This window comes from Numenius arquata, chromosome 10, assembly GCF_964106895.1.
Source record: "Numenius arquata chromosome 10, bNumArq3.hap1.1, whole genome shotgun sequence".
In the NCBI taxonomy this organism is placed as follows: Eukaryota; Metazoa; Chordata; class Aves; order Charadriiformes; family Scolopacidae; genus Numenius; species Numenius arquata.
The window spans coordinates 29,620,402-29,647,756 of NC_133585.1; the positions used below are offsets into that span (position 1 = coordinate 29,620,402).

The window sequence follows — 27,355 nt, forward strand, 5'->3', positions numbered from 1 at the left end:
GGCGGGCAGGTTAGCGCGGCGCGGACACGCCCGGCCGGCAGTTGCCCGGGAGCCGGCGGCTGGGCGAGGAGTCGGCCGCGGGGGGCGAGCGGGCAGAGCCCCGCCGGGAGATGCGGTCCCGGCTCGGCCGGCTCCTGACGGTGCTGTGCCTCGGTGCCGCCTTCCCCCTCCTGTGGTACGCGGCGTGGCAAAGGACCCGAGGTGAGAGACGGGGGGGGACCGGGCGAGGCGAGAAGGGCGAGCGACCCGGCGGCACCTGCTTGCCTCCCTGCCGCCGGGGATACGGCGGGGCCGGGCTCCCTTCCGACGGCCGGGGTCCGCCCGCCCGGACCGGCTTGTGGCAGCGTCCGTCCCCTCCCGGAGCTCCCGCGGATGGGGGGCCGGTAACGGAGAGCCGGTGCCCGCGCTCCGCGGCTCAGCCTGCCGCGTCGGGGCGTTAGTCCGGGTTGCCCCACAGCTCGGCTCGGCGGCAGCCCCGGGGAAAGAGGAACCGGGCGCCAGTGGGAGGCTCGTCCCCTCGAAGGGCTGAGGGTGAAGGACTCGCCTGTCTCCCAGGGTCGTGGCTTACGAGCAGCGAGTTACCAGCTTGCCTAAGAGCTGATGGGAGTGGATCCTTGGGTCAAACCTATCTTTTTTTTAAGTTAAAAAAAAAAAAAAAAACCAAACACAAACCAAATTAAGAAAAAAAAAATAACAAAAGTTACTAACAGCTGTCCTACGTTAGGATGGGAAGAACAAGTCTAAATGTGATCGCCGTGGCTGTCACTTCTTAAGTGTTCTTTTTCTGGATATTACTCAGGGAGGACCACTAACTGTGCTGCAGTTGTATTTGTGCCTTGTGTACAGTTACTTTTCCAGCGCCAGAACACAACGTTCAATCCAGAGGAAAAAATGCCCAAGTTTTAATATTTTTATTTATAAACTTTAAGATTGCATAATATCTTTTTAAAAAGTTACGTAGGTGGCACATGTTGGTGTAGATGTATAGATCTACAGAAAGCCACATCTGAGATTCTCTGAGTCTACGTAGGAAATACAAAACTGATGTTATTTTCTGGAAATAAATTAGAAGATCTCTCCAGATAGTACCTGTGAGGCCTGCAGACGTGACTCGTTATTTGGGAGTGACAGTGAGAGAGTGGATCTTGAAGCGCTTCCTGAAAAGGTGTGGTTTTATAGGTGCAGAAGAATTAGAATAAGCCAATTTGGAATTTCCGGGATAAGCACCGAACTCCGAGTAACTGTTAATTTATTTATCTTAATTTTTTCTATAACAAATAGAAGCAGCAGTAGAAAGCGTGGCCCCACAAAGGAATATTGAATAGAGTTGAGACAGTGCTGATCCTCCTGCCTTTATAATTTCTTGTCAACTCCATGGTTGTTTATCTTACAACACTTAACCCTTTCCTCAGTGGCAATCAGGCTGGGAGTGGGGAAGGAGAAACAGAAGGAAAAGCAGGGTGTGTCTTAAGAAACTAAGGTCCAAGAGATGATAGAATGAAAGCCTTTGTCCGGTCCCCAGTTACCACTCCTATCACCGTGTTACCTTGTGACTCATATTTTGTGACTCCTTGTTGCTGAAATTCCATTTTCATTCTGCTTTCTTTTTGTCCTTTCTCTGCTGGTGTTCCATACTGCGGTGTTTTGCTTTGAGGTTTTTTTTTTGTTTTGGTTTTTCGCGGGGGGGGGGGGGGGGGAGGGAAGGGTAATATGTGTTATTGTAAATATGTATATGTGGTGGTTCAGCTTTTCTCTTTCCACAGTTGTCCTCTCCTCCACAGTAAACAGAGTAGCTAATTCCTCTCAGATGGTATCATTTTCCTAATTATTATTATTCGCACCTGTTTTCTTAACAAGCTTTTAACCATTACACATGTAAATATGTAGTGTTCAGGGACACATTTTCTCTAAAGCTTGTAAATCTCACAAATGTGTAAATAAAAGCGTGTATACTAGTAACTAAAGGAGGAGGTAACAGCATGTGGTGAATGACTTTGTAGTAAGTTTATTTTGCTGTAAAGCTAGTCTTTGCTCTTGAGTGATGTTAAAAGGCAGAAGCCTTCTACCCATCCAGAAAACTCGGGAACAGCCCAATGTTGTTCGTTTTTTCCACAAAGAGAGTAGCATTGGGAGCAAACCAACTAATGCTCCACTGTTGTCACAGAGTATCTGCTGAAGAAGGTGGTTTGAAGTTGTTATTTTTCTCTGAAAACAGACAGATACCTCTGCTTAGATGTTGTTAAACGTCTCCCCATCTGCGCTGCTGAACTTGCCTCTCCACTGACATGCCGCTACAGGAGGTCCCACTTTTCTCGCATCACAAACTGCGATGTTTACTTTTCTAACACCCTTTTCACTTATCCCACCCGTCACTGAGAGAGGTCAAACACTGTCTCAGCTTGTCAGCTCCCATCTCTTTCACTTACTTGTCAGATGTTCTTCTCTGGCTCATTTTCTTCAACAAATGTGTTAAATCTCCTCTTACTTCAGTTTCCTTCTTTGCTTTGCCCATTAAAACATTTGGGCTGCTCTTGATCGTTGATTACAGCATAGAGCACTAGTCTGCAGTGTTCCCTCCGGTTTCTATCCAGTTATTGTTTCTTGGATTGTAGTGACGTTGCGATAACAAGTAACCTTTTTTGGTTTGTTGTACAACTAGGACAGGGCATCCTAGTTCAAGACTTCCGTACTTCCATAATATGAGAAGTATCAAATAGCCCTGTAAAATACTGTTCAGTCGGTCTGCAGTCTGAGAGCCTTTCAGCCCTGGGAGTGTAAATTGGGTGTTCACTCTGTCCCGATTTCTGTGCAAATAAAAATCAATAGCTTAAGCCAGCAACCTTTAAACACCTTATAGTAAGGGGCTAGCTAGCTTCAGAGATTTGAGGTGAAATGTGTTTGCCGTCAGTGACAGCAGTAAATAATTGGCTGTTCGGTGCTGCTTCTAACCACTCAGTGCAGCCCAAGCGTTGACTTGCAGTTGTGAGACTTAACTCGAGTACGGGTAAATTGAACTGGCATGGCAGGGAAGATGCTTCTGCATCACTCATGCACTTAGAAATGAAAATTCAGAATCTACCATAGTCACTAGACTTCAGCTATTGTGAATAATACTATATATGTTTTAACTATCCTTATAAAGATGTTTTCATAGTCACTTTTTCCATTGCTTTATAAATATAAGCAGAGATTTAATTTTAAATAGGCTGATATTTTTGCAGCAAAACCCAAGAAGAGATAAAAGTAATTATGGAGACGTTGCTAGATGTTTAGCAAAGCCCGATACTGTCTGTCTAAACTTGCATGGTGATTCCTCCAACATCCTCTAGAGTGTTTGCTGCGAACACATGGGCTGCTATTAGCAAGTAATCAGCAAGTAAGCCACTGTAGCAATACCTGTTCCACATCCTGCATGGTTTTGCTGTGAGCTTTTTGGGCCCTCCCCCAGCCCCAAGCAAAACCTGGCTGAAGCAAACAGTTTGCATCTGGGGGTAGGACGGGCTGCTGTCAGGAACGCTGCAGATGTTCCTGCTGTTGTGCAACTGAGTTACAAGCCACTTGGTAATTCACCTGACCAAAACTGTTTGCTCTCATATAAATACTCTTCATAAGGATTTGTAGTTATGGGAAGTAGTATACAACTATACAGTACTTGCAGTGATCTTCTCACACAGTTTTAGCTACTGTTTTCCATGTAAATATAAATCAAGAAGAAATATCACAGGTATTAAAAAAATACGAAAGTAAACGTATGGAAGTAGCAAATCTTGAAAAACAGTAAAAGAGAAGGCAGGAGTGCATTATAAGTTCTTTACTAACTTACAGAAAGTTTCTTCAGAGGAAAGACTATTCCTGAATAAAAAGAAACTTTGGTCCCTTGGCTGAATAACAGTGAATTTTTTAGAAGTCACAGCAGTGAGGTAAATCAGATCGTCTCACATGGCAGCGCTTCTTCACGTTGCTTGTAAGAGGTACAAGATTAGATCTCTTTGAATTAATTTATAACACATTGCTGCCCTCTTCACCTAAATTTGTGGGATACTTTATCCAAGTAAATTAAAACTAAGCTTTGTCTGGAAGCTAGAAGAAAGTAATGCTAAAATATAATGTCACAGGAACATACGTATGTTAATATATACATGTTGAGTCCGACATTGTGAAACCAGGCTTGCTTTATATTCCTTTGAGGTGGGGTGAAGAAGAAAAACTGTTCATACTTAATTGCATTCACAGAAGTATACTTAAGGTTTATCAAGTTGTTTAACATATTAATTTTTTCATTATTTCATAAAACTTTTCATCAGGAAAAGGGGTACAAAGGGTCAAAAAGGTATTTCTGATGAAAGTCATTTTTTGTAGTTAAAATATATTAATGTACGAGCTAGTATGCTAGAATTCTATCCCAAACAGCTGATCACACATCTATTTTATTTCCAATAATCTTCGGGCCATGGTGCGATGCTTTGCTTCTGCTGGCCAACCCCTGCTCCTGCTGTGTGCCCAGGCCAGGTCCCCAATAGATTCTCTCATTTGTGATGGAGTTCTTTGCAGGCTTCCTGTCCAGACCCAACTGGTACGCTCTGGCTCAAAGCATCAATTAAATAGTGGCAAACTGACAGATTTGATAAGGAGTCTAGAATTACACCGCTCTCATTTCAGCCAATACAGCTTATCCAGATTTATGAACGCACAGAAGCCAATTTTCCTGCCATCTCTAGCCCTGTTAGGCTGTGTTTAACCACCATTCTCTCCACTTGTCCCAGTTGACTGGTAGGCTACTTGCCTACCCTTCCCTCCTTGCCTTCATGCATGCATTTCCTTCCAGTGGAACCGAGAGCATACAGAGGTTATTGCATACCCAGGTTTTGCCCCAACGTCAGTCAGCACGTGGCCAAAATGCACAGTGTGGCTAAGGGAGAATTTCTCCAGTCCCCTGATTGCTTACTCAGTTTCTTTGCGTAGTTCGGCATCTAGGTATTAAGGAAAAAAACCCAAATATACAACAAAGTCAAATGGGACCTGAGACTGATCCTGATTTACTGATCCCAAATTTTATATCAAAAATTTATATCCAAGAGTTAGAAACTAGCTGTATAGTTTTAATGGCTTCTAAATGTGTAATTTACTGAACTAAGAGTCTGTTGCTTCTTGCAATTACTTCAGGCGGAATAGTGGCTGCCTTGTCTTCAGAAGTAGGGAACTGAGTCATAAATCCTATAAAGATTCAGATACAAAATGAGACCAGTTACTTTTGGCTTTCGTAGAGAAAGGGATAGGGAATATTTCAGACCTCTCTTTGTTTGCTGTGCAGTGTCTCATCACAACCTGTACATAAACAAGTGTAAACATATGACCTTCACGTGTTCCTAATGTTGCAGAGTCTTGAGGAACACAGTTTTATCCAGAAATACTTTAGTTAGTGGCTAGGCATTTAATTAAATGTGTGTATAAATGAGTGATTGTTGCTACATCAGGCAGAACAGTAAAAATATTCAAAATTCTAACCAGAATGAAGCAATAATGTTTGCTTGAAGTGAATGGGTACTTTTTATTTATCTGATAAAGGCTATATTCAAATCAGAATTTTCCACTGCTATTAAGAACCTATATCGTGTTACTATGCATTACTATGTTAAAAACAAAGTATACCAATTGTGGGCAAACACCATAAAATATCCATTCAATTTATACATTTTTCCACTTATTTTAATACTATTGCTTTCCTATAGAGTGATGTTGTGACTGAATGTTTTAAGATCACTTTTCACTACATTCTAAAATAGAAAAAGACAGATCTAAAATGAGGATTGTTTGCAAACATTTAAGGAAACATTAGAACTTGAGTTGTATTTTCTTTGAAACAAGTTGCTTATCTATTTTCAGTTAGATATGGTATGTAAAGGGTTCAGTAAAAAGTATTCTATGCCAAACCCAATAGTGAGTCCACCTTCATTATACAGTTGAATGTGATTTTAAAATTCAGTTATAAACTTTGATCGGCCTTTAACTTTGTGCGGTGGTTGGTTGGTTGTTTTGATACAGGAAAGTGATTCTGATTCTCTTCCTAGTATAGCCCCTGTATGGGCACAGAGGAACCCTAACTTCCCCCTCGATATTGCTGGCACGCTGCTTTTCTTTGATGCCGTTGGGTTAACACTGGTCTCCTCTGACTTGAAGCTCCTAATGCGGATACTGTCAAAGACAAGTTCTGCACTGGCAGAACATCCTGCTGCCCAGTTCCTCTGCTTGCTCAGATGCCTACCTAGAGAGCTATAAAAACTTGGTGAGAGAGTCCTCGCTGCGTGTTAAGCCCCATGCTTTGCCTTACCAAGCCTGCACGTTTGATGCTGCTGTGTCACAGCCAGGCCAAGATTTCAGCCAGTCGGCTGAGAATTGTGCCTGACTGAAAATAATCTTTCTCCTCCTACTCGCAGCCTCCACCGTCTGCTGCAGCAATAGTGCCTGCAGCCCAGTTGCCGTCAGGGCATGGATGGGACAGATGAGTGGAAGCAATTAGAAGCTTCTTGACCTGCTCACTTCACCTTCCCTTTTCAGCTGTGTAAAATAAGCCAACCTCAGCACTGACTGATTTGAGAGGCCCCCAAATATTTAAGATATGCATTAAGATGTGCTGTGTTCTATGCTTAAAGCTCAACAATCGAAGCTACCCCAGTTCTGATGAACATTGAACATAATGGGTGAACGTACCCAATGCAGGTGAAGCAGCTTCTGACTTTACGGTAGTTTTTCTTGGCTGTCTCTATCTAACCTGTTGGGAGACACAATTCTGTGCTGTAATGCTATAAACAAAATATTTAAAGATCATGCACAAATTCAGGAAGGCGTCCTTACCTGGAAAGGTGCTTAAATACCCTTAGAGTTTAGCAGATTGTTGAATTTAAGTGTTTGTGTAAGAACTGGCTGTTCTAAACTAAGAGGCATTGTTTGGGGAACTTTTTTCCTCCTCACTCTGAGAGAACAAAACCCAATCTTGCAAAGCGTGTAACAAGATTTAGAAAGGTCTCTCTGTTTTAGATCAGTTGCAGGAAGATAACAAACCGCCACAGTTATTAGTGCAATGCATGCTTCAATGGCTTAATATGCTTCATTAACCTGAAGAGCGAGCAGTAGTTCCAAGCGCAGAGTGTGACAAGACTTTTTGCAGTTAGTGTGCTTATATAATTTTCTTTTAAAAAGGGCATTAACCAGAATTCAGTTTCTGCAAGAAACAGTGTAGCTTGTAATCAAGAAATAGGAACAAAAGTCACTGCTAGACTATGGAGTGTTCTTTTCCCACCTTTCTGCTGCTTCCAATTTTAATTTTATTTTATTTTTTTCTTTGAATGCTAGGAGGAGATGGTGATGAATTGTTCCACAGCTCTTAGATGTTGCCAGAAATTAATTGTTAATAAAACTGGAAGCATTTATGATAAAGGGAACTATGCGTGTGTAGAGCTAAGAGAAAAAATGGGTTGACTTTCAGGATGAGTATTTGCTTTAGAGATTAGTATTATTTCTAAACAGTTTCAGGTTTTGGTGCAGAAAGTTATATATATGTATCTATTGGGAAATAGCACAAGATTGCATTTAAAGCTATTTTAAATATTGCCAGCTTAGAATTACAGTAGCTGTAAGTATACATGACAATATGTAGTAAACAGTCAGAGGAAATGCTGTAGTAGAGCTGAAAATTTGTTGCAAAAGCTTTGAGTGCTATCAGAGGCTGGTTTGCTCTTGGTTTTTTTTTATCCCCTGGCTTGTAGCCAGCGTAACCCCATTGAAATTTCCTAGAAGGGTTTCCTTAGCGCAGCAGAGTGATTCCTCTTTCCCTTTACCTTCATTTACTTTTGGCATGGGTTTTCATCTCTCTGTTTTCAGTTTTATCTTGACAGTCCCCGTTGCTGGTAGAACCATTTGTAGACAAGGTGTTGCCAAGTCAGACTATCGCTGGGGCCAGACAGTGTTTCACGATACAGCCAAAGGTCTGTATTTCTCCTGGCCCTCCATGCCAGAGTGAGCTGGAGTTGTGAAAATGCCCTGTCTGCTTCTTTCCAAGCAAGCAATTTTAGCCGTTTTAGTTCTCTGTAGATCCTTAGATGCTTAAAGAGCGACACTTTCCACACACACACTAAAATCCATGTAAACTTAACAACTATTTAAATATTTAGGGTATTTAGCTTCATAATGATTCAAATTTTTTCTTCTTAGCTTGCTACAATTATATCAATGATAAATACTGTTCAGGACAGTACCTTATTGCACAGCAAAATACAAAAAGTTCAGTACTGCTTTCCAGACACATTTTTTGCCGAAGGTTTACTAATAGTTAATATTGCTCATTTACATATGCTCTAATAACACTTCATGTTCTATTTCAAACTATATATGTTTATAATAACAAACACATTCTTTGCTAAGGGTGAGTGAATACTATGTTCCTTGCTTCCCCAGCTGTCAAAATCGAATGAGATAAGCAGTTCCTAAGAGTCTTGTTCTACTAACCGAACAGAGGCTTCAATTCTGAAAGGCTCAAAAATGTGGTTTCTCTCTTCTGCCCTGAAGAAATAGATAATGCCAATTACAAATGCCAGCTTCTTCAGGTGCACTCAGTGATAGCTGAGTATTGACCTTTCATTTCCCAGCGTCATCTATGGTATTTTGGTAGGCTCACCTGTAAGTAAGCAAATAAAACTACAATTACTACTTGGTGCTTGCCGAAATGTCAGCTCGGTAGTGACACCAGTAGTTTTGAGTCACACTGACACTGGGTAGCTGAAGGAATTGTAAAGAGAGGGACTACAATGTTATTATTCATCCGCAATTTATTTACTGATTCCTCCTACAATATATTTGTACTGAGGGGATTTTTAGTTTGTTTTATTAAAATCTTATGCTATTATAGCACTGGAAATGCCAGTGGAACACTTTCCAGCACTTTCCAGCATTTAGTTTTGAAACACCTCCATTACAAAATGATTGATTCCCTTTTCAGAAGCAGTAAATTGCATCCTGTGGTAACATGTATATATCCTGAGATTGTGGGCTTGGTCTTTGTTGTTGTCTCTTTTACAGGCTAGAGTCCCTGGGAATTCACCTTTGCTAAGAAACAACGGTGTGTCCTAGAAAATGAGTCCTGCCAAGGATGGGACTCAGCACAGTCCACAAATAGAATGGGAGAAATGTTTACATAACAGCATTTAATTAAAAAACAAACAAACAAACCACAACCCAATAAAAAAGCAGTATTATAAAACTTTTTTTTTTTTTAAATGAAGTAGAGGTCCCCTTCTGCCCTCTACTTTCTTTACTTCCTTTTGCAAAGTGAGTGACTTTATCCAAGTGTTGCCTTATAATAATTTTAATAAGTCTAACAATCTTTGTTCACATAGCAATGAGGCAGTGGAGACACTGAGAGGTATGAGTCTTGTATGTCATCTGTGATAACTGAGAAGTTCTTACAGTACTTGCTTCTTAGTAAAGTGGATCCATTGTAAACATTACATTGACATTATCTGAGAATCCTGTGCAGAACAGCAGAGGTGTCTGATAACCATGACTGAGAGTGCAGTGTTTCTAACATCAATGTGACTGTAGACTATTTCATCAAGGGTGGGCTATGGATTATGAAGGTATCCTTCAACCTAGAGCACAGTTTCAGTTATCTAATTAAATATATCCAGAAGTTCAAATAATCATCTTTACTAATAGTTCTTAATATACTTAAGGCACTTTTCAACTCATAGATGAAGACTGAATACATTAATATCTGTATTTTAGTCTTAATAGTGTTTTATACAAATGACAAGCCATTACATAATTACACTCTTCAGTGTGACAAGGGTCATCAGGATTTGTCACGTAGTGAAAAATGTTATTGGCTTTACTGGATAGCACCTTCCCCTGCTATCTCTCACATAGTCTTTCACTGACTTTTTCCTTATTATGGGCGTCAGATTCTTGTCTTCAATTGCAAGCCTTTGCCCAGCCCTGTTCCCAAAACTCTGTTTCTAAGTTCTCTTCCAGACTTCTTCATTCTATGAATAAACTTTGAGCAGCCTCTTTTATTTTTGTTCATACACTCCCGGTTGTGTCTTCTGGACCATCTCCTATTAAACTTTCTCTTTATTCCATCATATAATTCACCTCTTTGAAAAGAAATTATGTTCTCATTGCAGGAAATGACTTTGACATGTACCAAAGCCAGTTCCTGGAACTTCGGCAACGACTTCTGTATGCTGAAAAGGAAAATAAAAAAAGATCGCACGAACTGAGCAGTGCCCTAGATGAAATTAAACGTGTAGTCGCAAAAAGAATGAACTTGACAATAAATCATACAGGTTTGTGTGTATAAAAATGTACTGTGTTAACACTTCAAAGTTTTGTGTGCTCATGTTTCTTCATCACTGGTGTAGGGAGAAAAATCATTGATTTGATTATGTTAGCGTATAGGCGGAAGTTTTGACTTTAAAAAAAGGGTGGGGAAGTAATCTGTAGTCCCTCTTTAAATAGGATCTGTTAGTAACTAAACAAATAAGGAGAGGGGAAAAAAGGGGGACATAATAGACTACAGTGGTGCCAGAGTGCCAAAGCTGTACATGAGTTATTTACAGGGCTTATACCTCTTTTGCTGCCAACTAGAGAGCACTGAACAAGCTCTTTTTGTATTATATTTCGCTATGCCGCTACGCCCTGATAAATAACAGGGCTGTGCCTAACCTGGAAGGAAGCAGACCTCCTCAGATGTTCTATAGTCCTGGTGCCCCTACTGTCCAGGTGGAGTGACTTTCTGGGGACAATTTTGGCTGTGAGGGCTTTGCCATCCTGCCAGCAGACCCCAGGCACCGAGGTACTTGTGGTGGGTCTCAGCGGGCAGCCCACATACAGCTGGGTGCTTGCCTGAACCCAGGAGCTGAGAAGCCCCATGAGGTCTTATTGGCTGGATACTGCCTAAGAATGTTGCCTCTAGAATTTTTGTTTCTTTGTTTGGTTTTGGATATTTTTAGAGGGGAAACCAATGTGCAGTTAAGTTTACTCAAGTGATCTGGCTTCTTCTCATTGTTTAATTAAACAATTATTTAAAAGTATATTAGATCCTTGCCCTACAGACTGTTGTACATCCCCACCTGTCTGCACACTGTAGTTGCGTACAGTAGATTAGGCAGATTCTGTCCCTTAGAAGCAATGCAGTGCAGGATCTGCCTTCCTCCCTGTTCAGATTGGAAGAGCTACTTCTCTGGGGAGAGAAGGAAAACTGGAAGGGGCATCTCTGCACTGGAGACATTCCACAACACACACCAACTTCAGAAAGAGTCTGGATGCTACCGAAAACTACTTTTTAAAAATCCTTATTTGCATTCAGTACAGCGGCTGTTATCAGATTAAAATAGGGAATTAACCAGGACTCCTACAGGGGAAGAAGGAACAAGGTGCATTCCAGCTTCATTTCTTATCCTGTTCTTCTCTGCCTCTTTTTGTCTGTTTATTTCGATATTAATTCAGCGGGACCGTTCAGTTGCGTATAAACAAATGCTTGAGTGTTGGCAGGGTTGTGGCCTTACAAGCTTTAGAATAGAGACCATGTTGTCAGCTACCAGTGTCCCCACATACTGTGGATGGAGAGTACTGCTATTACATGTGTTAGGCAGTAAGAGGAGAGTGTAAGTTCCCCTTCCCTCTGCTCTTCATTCTTATTGGAGCCAGCTGCATATCAGAAAGTATTAAAGCTGTCAATTCATAGGATTCAAAGCAGAAATTTCTTAAAATCACTGAATAGTTTTCCTTTTATTTTTACTCACTCTTCTGCCTCTCATTCCAGCCAAGTTTTATTGTACAACAAAAATGAAAAGGTTTATTGTATGCAATAAAACTGAAGTCACTTGCCCAAATCTTGATAGGTACTACTTCCAAATAAAAATGGAAAGTCCAGGAAAAGTTATGAATGTGGTTTTAAAAATAAAAAAAATTTCTATTCGGCTAAATGTCTGTATATTTAATGGCAAAGCAGAGGAGGAGGAGTTGTGGGTCTCTCTCTCATGCACAAATGTCTGGACATAAATGTATATGTTGGTTGTTTTTTTTAAAAAAAACCCTCCTTTTTTTCTGTAGAGTGGGGACTCTCTGTCAAGTCCTAATTTTCAGTGGGAATATCTTTTGGAAGTTGAAAAACTTCAAACAAATACTGCCCGTTCAGTAAGCCTATGTCTTCATTAATCTGAGCTGAGTGAATAAAGCTAATGATGGTCATTTGTAAGGCCTGTTTTAAGTGACTTTGAAGGCTGGTAAATTTGGGGAGTTACCTCCGATGCATTTCTTAGAAAAAATAACTTTCCATTTAAGTCAATAAATCTTCTGTTGCTTTGCTGACTGTGAAACTGTGAGTTTTCAAGTTTTTTTCAGCTTGGAAGGCTGTTAGCATGGTTTTGTAGGCTAAAACGATTTGAGGTGTTGTTCTGATACCGGGAAGTGCCCTAGGACCAGCCTCTTTGCACTAAAGTGTCTGCAGGAGGCACCCACTGAAGTATGAATTACCTTAGATAAATCCACTGGAGTTTTATTTTTCTTTCAGGGCAAAAAGACATATACATTGTAGGGTACAGACAAATTCAGCAACAGCGAATGACAGACAAAATTCTAGTATGAAAGCCATATGCTGCCAGGAAAGTAAGATTTAAGCCTTCGGACAACTGGTAAATAAAGTCTGGAGTGATATTCAGTTTTGTTTCTAAGCAGTTTTCTTAAATATTAGAAAGACTATTTGCTATTTTTTGTAAATATAGTCTTCATTTTAATCTATTCAAATACCTTTTTTAAAATTGCATGCTGCATATCTTCTCTGCCCCTCTGGGTGTCTTACATTAAGCACATTTTTTTTGCAAGCTTATAATTGGTTTTATAATGATTTTAGAATTAAATTTTTATTGAATTGATTTTAAAGAATTTTTACCACCACTGGAACGTTTAGGAATGTTTCTATCAAGGAAGATAAATTAGTAAATTAATGGTATTTGGTTTTCATATGGCTTATTTTTATAAAATAGAATTATTTTTATAAGGTCATGCTTGATTTATTTCAACATGAATAAGTATTCCAATTATTTTCATCTTTATTTTAAACTAGTAAAGAAAAAATAAATATTCCCTACTTTTCTCTTAACTGCTACAGTCTTTTGTTTCTCAAATAGTTTCTAAAGGCCTGGAGCTGGTTGTCTTTTTGCTATAGGACTTTTCATAACCTGAGAACTTCAGTTTGAGCCTTGAAAACCACCATTTGTTATATTTTGGAGAAAGCATTTAAGTTTGTTAAGTAATTAAGGAAGTTATTAATCAGAATCTGTGTTTCTTTTCATTTAAATGTTGCTTGCCAACTGTGAAAAAAAAAACCAACCAAACAAACATTTTTTTCCCTGATGCTTTTAAAGTAACTGCTTATTTTGTTTTAAGATGGCTCAATCCTGCAAGTGTTAAGGCCCAGGGAAATGCAGGCAGAGTTCCCAGGGCGTTCAGGCTTGGAGCTCTGCACCGTCACCTGGGTGGCGTGAGTCATACTGGACGATTCTCAGTGTATTACTGCAGCAGGCTAATAATATATGACATATAATCACTCCTGAGGAAAAGTTCTCTTTGAATAACCTGTGTGCGGTAACCTGTAGCATTGAGTTGAGAAAAACAGTTGAAATAATAAGCTTCACTGCTGGCTTTTTAATTTATGTGTCTATGTGGGTTTGTTTTTTCTTTAAGATGATATGAAGTGGAAAGTGTCAAACCTCACCAGAAAGCTCCCCATGCATCTTACAAACATGTACTACTATCTACCTCACCTTCAAGAATATGAAGATGCCATTTTTCCAAATGTTATTTTTGGGCAACAGAGAACTGGAGGTAGGAAATAAACTTTGGCCTATATTTTCTGTCTGTTTATATTTTATATTAAGTTCTACCAATGAAGCATACGGAAAGTTTGGAGGGGGTTTTCTCCCTAAACTTTATAATGTTGCCAAACAATACATTTTAATGGGGATGGCAAAAGCATTTTTACCACTCTCATCCCAATTTCAAGTATTCCCCAAATCATTCTGATAAACCTTTTCAAATATCAACAAAAAGTAGTCGTAACTGAAAAGTAATATTATTTTTGTTCTTAATCACGGATTCATGTTGCAAAGATGCATTAGCTGACATTTTTTTCCCACAAAATCAGTATGATTAAGGAAACCAGGGAGAATTTACAATTCACACAGTTTGCTAAAGTTAGAAGCAAATGGAAAGGTGATGTGATCATTTGAAGGATATTAATAAATTTTCAGTGTAACTTTTTCATCCACACAAGAAATCAGCTGATACTTGTACAAATCATAATCAATTCCAGTGAACTATAATGCAAGTAGTTAAGTTATATCTTCTCCTAATTGTTGTGTGATAGGTAAAAACAACATTTAAGCAAACAAGGAACTAGTCAGCTATTTTGCAGGGGTTTGTATTTTCTTGAAATTTTGACTTTTCTCTAGGGTGATTTATATAAAGAAACATCGGCAGCACTTTTGATTTAACTAAAAAAAATAGCATGGCCATGCCCATAACATGGGCTAGTGGAGTGTACTGCTGTGGTTCTCACTGGAGTGAGATCTATGTGCCTGTAGATCAGTGTGAGTATGCAAAAGACCACAGGTAGTCAGCAAAATGATTTGCAGAAAAAAACACAGAAAACCAGATACATTCACAAGCATGCAAACAAACAAAAAAAAAAAAAAAAAGAAGAGGGAAAGAAATAACTAATAAAAGTATGCTGCATTTGCTGCATGTTTAATTTTCATTTATTTGCACATGAAAATCACAATAGTAAGACCACACTTTAACAAGTACAGGTTGACCTTCAGCATGTAAAACCAAACAAACCCGCAGTGGTTTAGCAGGTTATGTGCTGGGAAGGAACATTGGAACTTCGTCATTTTTGAGCTGACGCTGGCACAAATGATGAAGTCTGGAGCCAGTTGCTAACTGCACCTACTCCTTTCCTTCAAAATCTGCTGCTTCCTTACCAGCCTCATGAGGTTTTGATCAATAGGACTCTTCTGCAAGGACTAAGAATTCTACAGGTTTACTGAGCCTTATTATTAGGTCACTGACTCCAGTTGTGTCCTCACCAATGAAAAAAGAGAGGTACTGCTTACAATCGAATGATGTAATATAGCACAGGTTTGCTACTAGCGGAGTCTTTGCCGGAGACAATTTCAGTTCCTTTCTTCTTAATAATAATAACATCTAAGTTCCTTTCTTCTTCGTATTGATTATGTCAAAGCCATGGACTGATGTAACTTAAACTGCTCAGGAAGATTTCTGAGATTTTGATTTTTGGATTCCTTTCTGAGATACACAGTGCTCACCTCCTGTGACAACTTGCAGAGTAAAGCAGTGTTGGTTTAACTTACTACTCAGATCTCCAACTCCATACCAAGAGCGAGCACTTATTTTGCAAAACCCGCTTTTGAAACTCAATAGCAGATACCTGTGTGTTTGCCGGAGGTAGTAATATCTCCAAGTTCTCAAATGTTGACAGTCTACACAGTGCAGATCTGGTGCTTGTAACACAGACAACCTAAAGTATTGTAACAAAGGCAACCTTAGGTCTCTAACCTAAACTTAGCTGGAGGTATCTCTCCTTCCAGGTAATAAAGCAAATGCAGTCACAGTACTATAGGAATATTAACTGTCACCAAGTCTCATGGTCACATCAAATCAAAATTAAAATGTGATTTCAGTTTCCCTTTACCCGACTTAAAATTACGTGGCTTGTGGACTTCTTTCTTTGCAGTCTCACTGGTGATGGGTATTCCTACTGTGAAAAGGGAAAAACAACATTATCTGATGAATACACTGCATTCCCTACTGTACGAGCTTTCTGAAGAGCAAAAGAATGACTGCGTAATTATCGTCTTTGTAGCAGAGGTAAGTTTGCATGGAAAGGTGCAGTACACTGATAGAAAGACAACATGGAGATTTATGTCTTAGTGTAGTAGTGTAGGAGAGGCTGCCAAATATTGTTAGCTAGGCCTCTGGGAGGGATTTCTTCATGGCTGCAGGAGATACAGTGCAGTTAGTGCCTCAGTGCTCCTATGTGGAAAAAACCCTGTAACTCAGATGATCGAAGGCTAAAAATTCATATTACATTTATAAACACAGTTGTTGCAGCCAGGTTTTCAAATAAAACCATGTGAACTCATAAATTATCTCTGAAAGTATTCTACTTCAAGAATGAAGTGTAAATCCTCCACAAAAAAGTTCCATAGAACCCGAAAAAAGTTCCATAGTTTAGACTAACCTAAGCTTAGTCTGACAAAAGTTCAGATTATTTAACTGCTGGTTTGATAACATCTGTCTTGCAAAGTGCCTTGACATACTTGCCTTCTGCATGTGTATTGGCATTTCTTGTGAAAAAGAAAACTGTTCAGACACTTGAACAGTTCCATGTCTGGGAAGGTAAACAGTGGCCAAGGTAAAATATTAGGGGTAAATAAATTTTTTCTCAGTCCAAAATGCCTTGATCACACTGGAAAAAGCTACAGAAGGGAGATAGCTAGTGATAGTTACTTGCAGGTAAAAAGACTGCGCAGTTATTCAGACTTCATATTTATTCTTCATACTTCTTTGTCCTTCCATAAACAACATTAAGTTTCATACATGTATTCATTAACAGTTAAAGTTTGCCTTTTTAGTTCAGTCATCACTTAGAGCAGCTTTTGCAACAGTAATACTGTCAAAACATAGTTCACTTTATTAAATCAGGTCATGGCTTCCACTTTTCCGTTTGGATCACACCGAGAAGTAGATAGGCCCAAGGCTTTAGTTCTCTTCAGCATAATTCTCAGGAGCTGAATTTATTTTACAGTTGCTATTTCCCAATGAAGAGCCCTGGCAATGATGAGCTCTGCTTAGCTGCTATTCAGATAAACCTTCTATTGCAGGGCTTCAGACAGTTCTTTGAGTTTTTAAGGGTTAACTTCTGAATAGTACAGTTTCCCCGGTGTGGACAGCCCTAATGTGGCACTTTTAGAAAACAATAGCTTTGGTTGTAGTAATAGTCCCTTTCAGCCAATTTAGGGTTAAACTGCCGTTGTAAGAATCAGCCTCTCTCCCCTTTCTCCCATCCCCAAAGTCACGTTCTTGCAGCTTCTGTTTTTCAGCCATGCTGTAAATTAGAACAGATTGATTGTCCTGATAAGGGAGGTCATAAGAACATTTAATTGTGAAAGTGTGTTCCCTGATAATAAATCCACACCTTACTTATTCCCAGAAAGTTTCAGAAGATCAAGTCAAATATTTACATCATGGATTAAGTCAGAGTAACTTATTGACTGGAAGTGAGTTTCAAAGTTGTTGGTATTGTTTTTCTGATCACAGTTCTTTACTTATCACGTTGCATTTTTGTTACTTATTACAAATTTAATGTATAGCTGGTAACAATTATTTGTGTATTTAAAAAAATCTGAACTGCTAAGACAAGTATTGTATTGCTTTCAAAATCCATAAAAATTAGCACCGTTTAATATAGTTAACAGATGTGTTTTCCACACCAAAACTGCTATTCTTTATGAAACAGCAGCAGTGAATAACTATGCCCTCAAAACTTCCAGACTAAGAGCCATAAGTTTGTTAAATTAGGAAGAAAGTCTAAATAAAAATTTTAAGTATTGCTAGCTTTCGAAAATTTTGCTTAAGTGACTTTTCTCAACAGCCTCAGGCATCTTTTTTGAGTTTTGGATGATTAACCCGAAATGGCACTTTTTACTGACAGTTATGTGAGTGTACTTTTCTGGCGTAAGTGAAAGCTGTAGAGCAGAGTTTTCTGCAGAAAATGGCTTGGCCTCCTGCGGAAGCAGTGAAAAAACAAAATGCAGAAACCATAGCTGGAGATAGTTCGGTTCTACTTGCAATTACGTTAAAAGTTCAGTTGACTTTTAGTAGTAGTAGTCCTTCAGTAGAAATGCTGCTCTAAGATACTGCTTTTGTTTGAAATGAAAAGAATTGGAGAATAAAAAAATGAAGGTTTTGTTTTTAAATATTCCCTACAAAATTTTGCTTAATACAAAAGTGGGTGACTTGAAATGAACCGCCCCTTCTTTTCTTTAGGTGAATGCAGAATATGTTAACAGTGTTGCAGAAAGTATTAAAACCAGGTAAGTCCCATAGAGTGTAACACTGAACAGCTAGTAAACACATTTTGAGCTTTTATGGAAAGAATTAGAGCATTTCAGCAATAAATTACAACTCTACCATACTGAAATGGAACTGCTAAGAAAGGCAAAGGTGCACTCTTAATATGTGTATTGTAACACTGTGAAATTCAGAACAGAAAGATGTGTGTCAGTTTATTTTCCTTTTCTTATTTCGTAAATAGGCCTTAACTAATCAGGCAAGGTCTCAACTTAAGGCTCTGATAAATATTTGCTTGGACCTCAATCTTTTCTGCATTAAATTAACGATGCAATTCAAGGCACCTGTGGCTACATGTGTTGGGTTCCCACTGACTTCACGGCCCTGCGATGCATTCTGATGTCTGTCATGTTTTCTAGGTGTTTTTGTTTCCTCATTACCCTCTTTTTCATGAAAGCAACAGATTTTGGACATCAATCTGATTCTATTTATAATGATATATACTATTATTTGATGGGTAACATGAGAGGCGTGTTCTTTGCTGTGCCAAATTAATGTAAGAGTTATCAAATGAGGGCTTGAGTCCCGCTGCAGTTTTGCTTGCTCTTATTCTTTCCTATAGACGTTTATGGCATCATGTGCACGTGAAAAACCTTAGAGGTAAGGCTAAAGGCCCCGAAGCACAACTGACTGAAAAAAGCACAAGATGGAATCTGCGTTGTGCTGCAGTACTGGTGTTGCTGGTTTCTTTAGTGCACCAGCTCATTTGTGAATTAGTCACTCTGACTGAATCCCACTTTGGCCAGTACTTGAAGTGAAACAGCTGTTCCCCTCTCTCCTCCTTTAAAATGACTACAAGAGAGCTCTCAGTCTCTGTATCAACATTCTTTAGAATATTAAGGGGAAAAAAAAAGAAAAAAAGAAAAAAGTTGAGCAGGATCCCCAGAGAGGTTGCCCTTTTCCTTCACTTTTGAGGCTTTGCTGCAGGTCCTGCTCTACTCGGGGGTTTCCCAGAGTGTATTTAGGGTGCAGGTTTCCCGCAGAAGGCTACCCAAGCTGAGCCTGCTGGCTAAGCAAGAGCAGTAGCCTCCTGCCTCCAGAGGGCTAGCTCAGCTGGGAGTACTGCAGTGAGGACAAGGGGAAGAGGTGGTTCTCCTCAGGACCGTTGAGTGCAACAAGGTACAATACGTATAGCAACTTGAGCACTTAGATAATTTTTATGATTTTGTTATGGTTTTTGAAAATACTACTGCAGAGTAGATGCTTTGTCAGTGTTACACAGTAAGATTGAGATTCTTTTTCATGAGCATGCTTGTACTGGGATGTGCTTAATTTTTAATGTTAGCCTTTTTTCATGAGTGATAGGAAATAGGGAGCTTGCTTCTGAGAACTTATTTCCGTGATCCTATACCTATTAAAAATGGAAGATTTATTTTTTTTTTACGTATTCTGGAGGAAGATGGACATCTGACTTCCAGGTTTGGCTCCCAAAGTTGCTCACACATTTTTTCAATTACTTTTTAAATGGAAAATTTAATCCTTGGAGCAGAGACTAGAACTAGACTCCCCATACCAAACCCGCACTCCAGGACAGTATCATTTTGGCTAGAATGTAGAATTAGACTTCGAGCAAGTGTAAGGAAGCGAGGAGCTCTCATGCAAGGGGGAATAGTTGTGTGTAGTTCTAAATAGTGGATTTGGTTGTGAATTACTGTTGCGGTTTGGCAACCATCTCAGGATTACAAGAAGGAAGGATCTACAGATGCAGGAGGGGCAGGATTTCTGAGACACACCAGTGTTTTCTGTGACTTTGATGAGTTACAGTCCTGCCCATTCTGACAGTTGGCTCCTAATTTACAATCTCTGTGACTTAGTTTCTTTGCTAGAGTTGTAAATTCCACTTATGGAAGAGCAGACCTAACTCTGGGGAGCTGCTTTCTGCAGTTGCCCTCTAAAGTCTTTTTGAGGAATGGGGTCTCACTAAGCTTCCCTTCACAGCTTCCCCAGAGAAATCCAGTCTGGAGTCCTAGAGGTTATTTCTCCTCCTGCTTCTTATTATCCAGATCTTTCCAACGTGAAGAAAACATTTGGGGATTCAGAGGACAGAGTAAGGTAAGATAGCTGTATAAATCCTAAGATCTTTTGCTAAGAGTATAAAATGGAAAATTCTGCAAAAGTCAACACTGTTTGAGGTGATAATGTTTTTGTATTTCAGAGCTAATGGACCTCAAGTGTGCTTTTTAAAAAAAATATTACACAAGTGGATCTTGAGAAAAGCTATGCTGCACATCAGCTTCAGAGTGAGAGCCAAGGCTTCTCCTTTGGGTCTTGACTCTAGGCATCCCACAGGTTTTAAACCACATGGATAATGACAAGAGGCGATAGGCTAGATGATCTGGTCATAAACAAAAAAATAGGAAAATGTTTTATGTGACAGATAAGGGAGAGGCTCTGTGAACACACAGTGGAAACCCCATGAGGCCCCTTAGCTAACTAGTAACAAGCCCTGTGGGTTTAATTAATGACCTAACTTTGGGCGATCATGGGCTTTTTATACTACTGTTAATAATATATCTTAACTGGTGATTTCATTCGCTCATGTGCCCCACACTCACTGAGACAGAGATTATAACCTAACCAAATTGATTTACAGGAGGAAAGTAATCTTCTTTTGATGAACAGTAACTAATATATCAGAAGCTACCCCAACAATGCAGCAAGAGAGCTGCAGTACTGAAAATTTAAGTTGATGGAAATCAGCAATTGTATGTATGCATGTATATTGGGTTTATAGACAAACTTTTTATCTTTCAGAGCACAAACATGTTTATGTACTTAAGTTTCAGATATGATTAGATTTGAATCAGATACACTTATGTTAATTAAATCCTGATAAATTGCTCTTTAGTCTTTTAGCATTGATCATCATGCTTCATCCTCCGGTAAATTGAGAGACTATACTTTGTAGAAAAAAATCTGTGTTTACATTTAAACCTGAAAATGAAGTTTATCAACCTGTTTCTGTGCTGTTCATCAGTAAAACCACTTAATTTTAGATCTTTTAATAATCATTGTGCGTTGATCTCTACTGTTCATAATATAATGAGTAGAATCATTAAGTCATTTGACGTGAATATACTTGTTAGATATTTTGTTTCACACTGCATTGATACAGATCAAATTTTTTTGCTTAGTTAATGTTAACTCTTATAGGAAAGTCAAATTATTTACAAATGTTTACACTGATTATAGAGGAATTTTTATTCACTCAATGAGTTAGAATACTCAACCTTACAGTATTACTGTAGAGAAAAAACTGCAGAGCGTTAGAAGTGCTTTTATCTTAGAAATAACTCTTGCAACCCTCCAAAAAAAACTTATCAGAATTTGCTGCTTATATTTAGGTGGAGAACTAAGCAGAATTTGGATTATAGCTTTTTAATGCTATATGCCCAACCTAAGGGAACGTTTTATTTACAGGTACGTTCACATTATCATTAAATAGCTGCAATAGATCTGTACTGATTATTAGCATGGACAATTTTGTTTCAAAGGCCTCGATAAAAACAGCAATCTATTGTCATTTTCTGTGTATTTTTCCTGTGCTCTTTTCAAGCATTCACATATTTCTGTGTTTATATACATCTTGCAGCCAGGTACTATTTGATTAAATCCACCTGTACCTTCCTGTCATTTGTGAGGTTGAATAACAAGGTAACTGAAGCATGAAACCCTTATTTGATTAGGTTAAGAGAGTCAGAATTTAATGTGTTTTCACTTGGTGCAGCAAGGCAGAATAGTGGTGGTAGGTCCAGGTTACAGCCCAGAACACAATGTACCATAAAACCCTTATAGATAGGGAAACATAACAGTATAGTGATACTGGAGACAAAGTTAAACTGCAACAGATTCTAAATTAAACAGTTAAACAGGTACAGATTCTAAATTCTCTAGAAGATCTAGAGTGTTAGACTAAACATGCATTCACGCTTAGGTTTAGCCATCATTCTAGATTTGTGCTAATTTGCACTCCATAAAGACAATAATCACCACCAGAGATTCCAAAATTGGTCATGACTGTTCAGTAATGGAACGGATCCATAAAATCTCATGTAGATCGTGAATGTCAACAGGTTTTTAAAAAGCTCAGGAGAGCATTTTTCTTACTTCTTAGTTTTTCTGGCTCTTCTCCTGCTCGAACAGGCCTCAGACTGTATCACATAAGTACATCACAAGATTCTCAGAAGCAGAAGACCACAAGAGCCAGCATCTCATACAATTCTTGTCAGCATTTAGCACAAATGCATTTGAGCTGGGCTTCTCGAGAGTCTACGCTCTGTTCTTGAACTTGGCACAGGCACTCAGAAGACAGGCGGACAAAGAAAAGTGTTGTCTATTGAACAGTTAAGGTTTACTGGAAAATGAAGTATTTTTCTGTGACTTTCGTGTATTTTTAAGAATGCTACCCAGTACTAAGTGCACTAGAGCATTAAGGCATGGGAAGCATGGTGAAGGCAAATGTTAATCATGCTGCCAGACACCTAATGTCCTTTTCTATTATAAAGTTCTCCAAGCATGCATGTTTGCATGGAAATGACTTACTTATGTGTTTGTATTTTTAAAGAAATTTGTGAGTATGTGTTTTCTTATCTGGGACATTATATGAGGACTGAACTGTGCTAATCAGAGCAAAGCCTGGATTGTGATGGTCTGGTGATAGTTATGGCTGTATTCTGAATTTTCTTAGAAAGAAACTAGGCTTTCCTCATATCCTTATCTAGTATATCCACCTCTCCATTTGTGTGTCCAGCCTGCAGCTACTTCTCTAGCACAGGTGCTGGTCTGCCCAGGAAAATTCTCCATAGAGTACAGCTGAAAAGAAGGAAGACATGCTGCCATAAAGATAGTTATCATCTACCTCTGTTTGGAAGCCCTATACTAATGGAAAGCAAACAACCTAAAAAATCCCTTTCTTCAGCCTGGTACAAAGATTTACTTCAGTAATCTTAGGGGAAACTTGAAATAGATTAGATTTTATTTACTGTTTTGTCAGGAATAGCAGAATTTGGGTGACAGATATTAAACTCTGAATTTTGAAAGAAGATAATCATAAGTAATTGCTCTTGATGTCTACATGATATTATGACCCAGGCAAGATCTTAGCTGAATAAACACTCATTCTAGGACACTGCTGAATCAGGATTTAAGCAAGTAGCTTCGTGAAGGCCACTGAAGCTAACAGAGTTATGCTGTGGATGAGCCTTAACCTACTGATCAAACATAAACTTTGAAAAAAGACAATAAATCACATCAGTCATCTCATCTCTTCTTCTTGAAGCATCTCTTCTTCTTTGCCTCTCTTTTTTTTCTTTTTTTTTCTTTTTTTTTTTTTCTCCTCCTTAATCAGCTATTGCTTCTTTTGGGCTTTTTTGTAAAGTTTTCTTAATCAATAAAAACTAAGAGAACTTTGAAATACTTGTTTCCTCTTCTGCTATACTTCCTGGAGTCCCCCAGGGCCCCTTGAGACACTTGTAATAATGTCAGAAACAAGATAATGAGATCTTAACATAGCCATAAAAGCAGGCATTCGAATCCCAACCTAGTAGTGAGGAGATGCATTTCTTCTTTGTGCCCATAGAGACTTAGTTCATTTTGAAGCGATTAAACATTTCAAATCTGAAAGCATGTTTGAGAAACTCAGATACAGCAGGTTTTGGGAAGTGTTTTCTATTAGCACTCAGATGAACCAAAAATAAAACATTAAATAAATATTTTTGTATCTTCAGTTAAAATCTGTTATAAACTTCAAACTTAGTTAACTGAACTACTGCTATGCTTTTTTTACCTCATGAATTTCTTCCTTGTGGAGGCTGGGGAATTTGTGTATTTATATATAACTTGTATGTATATACTGGTAATATATATTGCCAGCAGCACTTATCTGAACACCATTATAATTTCTCTAGTGTGTTCCTCTAATGGGTTTAAGTCTTGAGCAATAGCTCAGTGAAGTCATTAGGAGTCTTTGTATTGATTTTTTTTTTTTTTTCTTCCCCTCCACTAGACTCTATATCAAGCCTGTTATGTGGTAGAGTTCCTAAATGGAATAACTTTCATGAAAGTGTGTTTTTAGCTGAAATTTTCTTTATGCTTGTACTAAAAAAAAAAAAAAAAAAAAGTATCTTTAAGGAATGAACTATTGGAGGTTTGTTTTCTGTGGAAAGTGAGAGAGTAAGTTTTTTCAGTTTAACAGTCTTCACATATTTGTTGAACGGTTCGAAATATAAAAATACCCTAATATAATTTAGAAAGGAAGGTATTTTCCAGTCTGGTGCCTACACTGCCATTGTATCATAGAATCATAGAATGGTTAGAGTTGGAAGGGACCTTAAAGATCATCTAGTTCTAGTCCCCCCGCTGTGGTCAGAGACACCTCCACTAGAGCAGGTTGCTCAAAGCCCCATCCAGCCTGGCCTTGAACCCCTCCAGGGATGGGGCATCCACAACTTCCCTGGGCAACCTGTTCCATTTTTATGCTACCACTTTTTTTGTTGCTTCTTTGTTTTTACTTCTCTTAGATAACCCACATAAGAAAAATGAATGAAAATGCATTTATTGTCTATCATTTAGGAAATTTGCATAGCCTTGCTATTGTGCACATATCTTTTTTCATCCCAAAGTACTGATGAGTGAAGGGAAATTAGCTCCAATCATGTGTTCTGCTGGCCTTCTCATGGCAATGGGGCAAAGGGACTAGAGAGTTTGTATCTTAAACTTCCTGATCCAGCTGTGTACAGCCACTGCATAATCTCCTTTGGTAGATAAGAGCATATAAAAAACAAGTGGCTGTAAGCTGAAGCCAGAAAAATTCAAATTAGAATTTGGATACCACATGCTAAATGTTCAGGGCAATTACAGAGAGTATAACTTACTGATAGCATTGATACTGAAATCTCTAAGAAACGGCAGATACTCTTCAAGAAGACGTGCTTTAGTTGAATACAAATACGGGGCACAGTCCAGGGTTAAATAAACAACTTTTAATGTCCTGTGCTACATAGGATATCAAACTTCATTCTCTGATATTCACTTTTAACTGTCAGCTTCAGAAAAGGCTGTTTCAGACTTCTCACTATGCAAAACTACTTTCAGTTCATAACCACATTCACACTCACTTTGCATCACAGCCTCTGTATTTTTCATCTTTACTACTTTTGTACAGTTTCTTCTAGTGTTTCTTGATATGGTGCTCTCACTAGGTTTTTGAGATACTCCTCCCTCTGCCTTTTGTCCTTTTTTGGTTGCACCTCAATTTCTTGTTAAGGATTCTCTGAAATTGTCTTTTATTCCTTGCTCTTCTCCCTTTACACCTACTACTGAGTAATCCTCTTAGCTCATTAATTTTATGCCAGATTTCTGATAAACTGATGGTTTGGGGTTTTTTTTTTTTGTTGTTCTCTTCTGCATAACTGTCACCTCAGTCCCCAGATCTCAGAATCTGTTAATAAGCATTCATCTAGATCAGTTTGTCTCCATCTATCTGTTCTTGTTATCTTTACCATCAGCAAAAGCTGTCAGGGTCAAAACAGAGCTCTTAATCTGGTCTTTCAAACTTCACTCTACTTCCTCCTGGGTTCCCTGTTGACAGTGCATTTCTCCCACGCCAGCCCTACACTTGTAGTAATGGCCGCATTCAGCTAAAAGCCCTTTGGGCCTTGCTCTCTCATGCTCTTGCTGCTGACTCTGCGCTGAGTCAGCTGAGGACGCAAAACCAGCAGGAAATCAGACATTTTTTTAGTTTCTGATAGCATTAATTTTCTAGTTATTTAGCTTTCTGAATCAGATTCCAGTGCCACCAGACAAGCACCAGGGCCAATGAAGTACAGCAGTTAGATCAAATGAACTGTATCATTACGCTGCACCCCAGCATTTTCCTGGAGGCTTAGTCTCCTCTTCCTGTGTTTTTTTCACACACATACCAAATTCAAACCTTGAATTACTTGCTCCTTAATTATTTCTGGAATTCATTTATTTCCTCTGTGTCATTACCTCTAAACTCCTTGTTTGGACTCATTATCCTCAGCTTTAGTAACTGGAACAGCTTCTGGCTTTTCAGATCCCCTATTCTTCTCTGAAAGCCATGCAAAAAATGCAGCCAAGGCCTTTCCTATTTCCTTGATGGATGTCAGTCTCCTTTTCCAAGTATCCTTTAGCTGGCTCTACTGCTGCATTCAGTGTCAGCCTTTACAACACCTCGAAAACTCTATGTATGCCTGTCCTACAGTGTGCTTCACAGCATGTTCCTTCTTTCATTAGTAGTATTCCCTGAAACAACTTGCTTTCCACTAGCGTCTCGGTAATCATGCACAGCTCTTCTCAAGTCACCTTTTAGGTACGACGAACTCTGCCCAGGCTACTCTACAGAGCTTTCAACCATCTGCTTTAGACGCTTCTCTTTTCAAACAGTTTGTTCCCGCTGCTTATCAATGCTTATACAGCTTCAGTACACACTATCTACTGTTTTCTTCCTTAACCTTTATCATTTTGCTTAATGTGAGATCTCTTTAAGGAAGGGAGTCCTCCTGTCTTGAAAAAGAGAGCACTCATGGTGTTATAATCACTCCTATAAATAAATATTTAACGACTGGTACTGAAACAGAGATATCTGTAGAAGCTAAATAGCAATCCACTGTATTTTGGCACAGCTTCAGTACCCACTGTACAGCAATCAAACACAATGCAGTTATCACTTACATGTGGCAACATCACCACCCTCTCTGCAAACAATAAAATCAGCATTTGCCTCGCTTTTTTTTTTCCCCCAGCTGGAAGACGATATTTTAGCCAAATCTGATTATTTTCAAAGTATAAAAAACTTTGCTGCTAAACAGTCCCAAGAGTGGATGATTCTTGAGTTCTCCCAGCTTGGATTTATTGGTGAGTATTAAGACCTCGCAGGGTGAATTGGATTTGGAGCTGTCTAGGTTGAGTAGGTTTCACTCAGAATTACATTCCAAAGCATGGTAGGACTCCCATATCAAAACTTCCTTGGTTCTTCAGGAAAGCTCCCACTGAAAATCTTTTACGTTTTGTGCTCTTTAAAACTGTCTTTTTAGTGCAGAGTCTCCCCAGCAGAGGATGTAGTAGTTGGATTCCCGTAAGAAGGAGATTGTTCCACCTGAGGGTACTGTGTGCCCCTGTAGCGTGT

The 27,355-nt window shown here is 39.0% G+C and overlaps 1 protein-coding gene across 1 annotated transcript in view; it reads left to right on the forward strand.

Annotated features, from left to right (window-relative positions):
- The first annotated feature begins 110 nt into the window (after window positions 1–110).
- The window catches only part of MGAT4D (MGAT4 family member D), a 37,424-nt gene continuing 10,179 nt past the window's right edge, over window positions 111–27,355 (forward strand). The window contains exons 1-8 of the mRNA XM_074154757.1: window positions 111–201; window positions 10,176–10,337; window positions 13,738–13,878; window positions 15,809–15,942; window positions 18,124–18,170; window positions 20,146–20,259; window positions 21,552–21,627; window positions 26,973–27,084. Coding sequence (XP_074010858.1) covers window positions 111–201; window positions 10,176–10,337; window positions 13,738–13,878; window positions 15,809–15,942; window positions 18,124–18,170; window positions 20,146–20,259; window positions 21,552–21,627; window positions 26,973–27,084 — 877 coding nt within the window. The remainder of the gene's footprint in view (window positions 202–10,175; window positions 10,338–13,737; window positions 13,879–15,808; window positions 15,943–18,123; window positions 18,171–20,145; window positions 20,260–21,551; window positions 21,628–26,972; window positions 27,085–27,355) is intronic.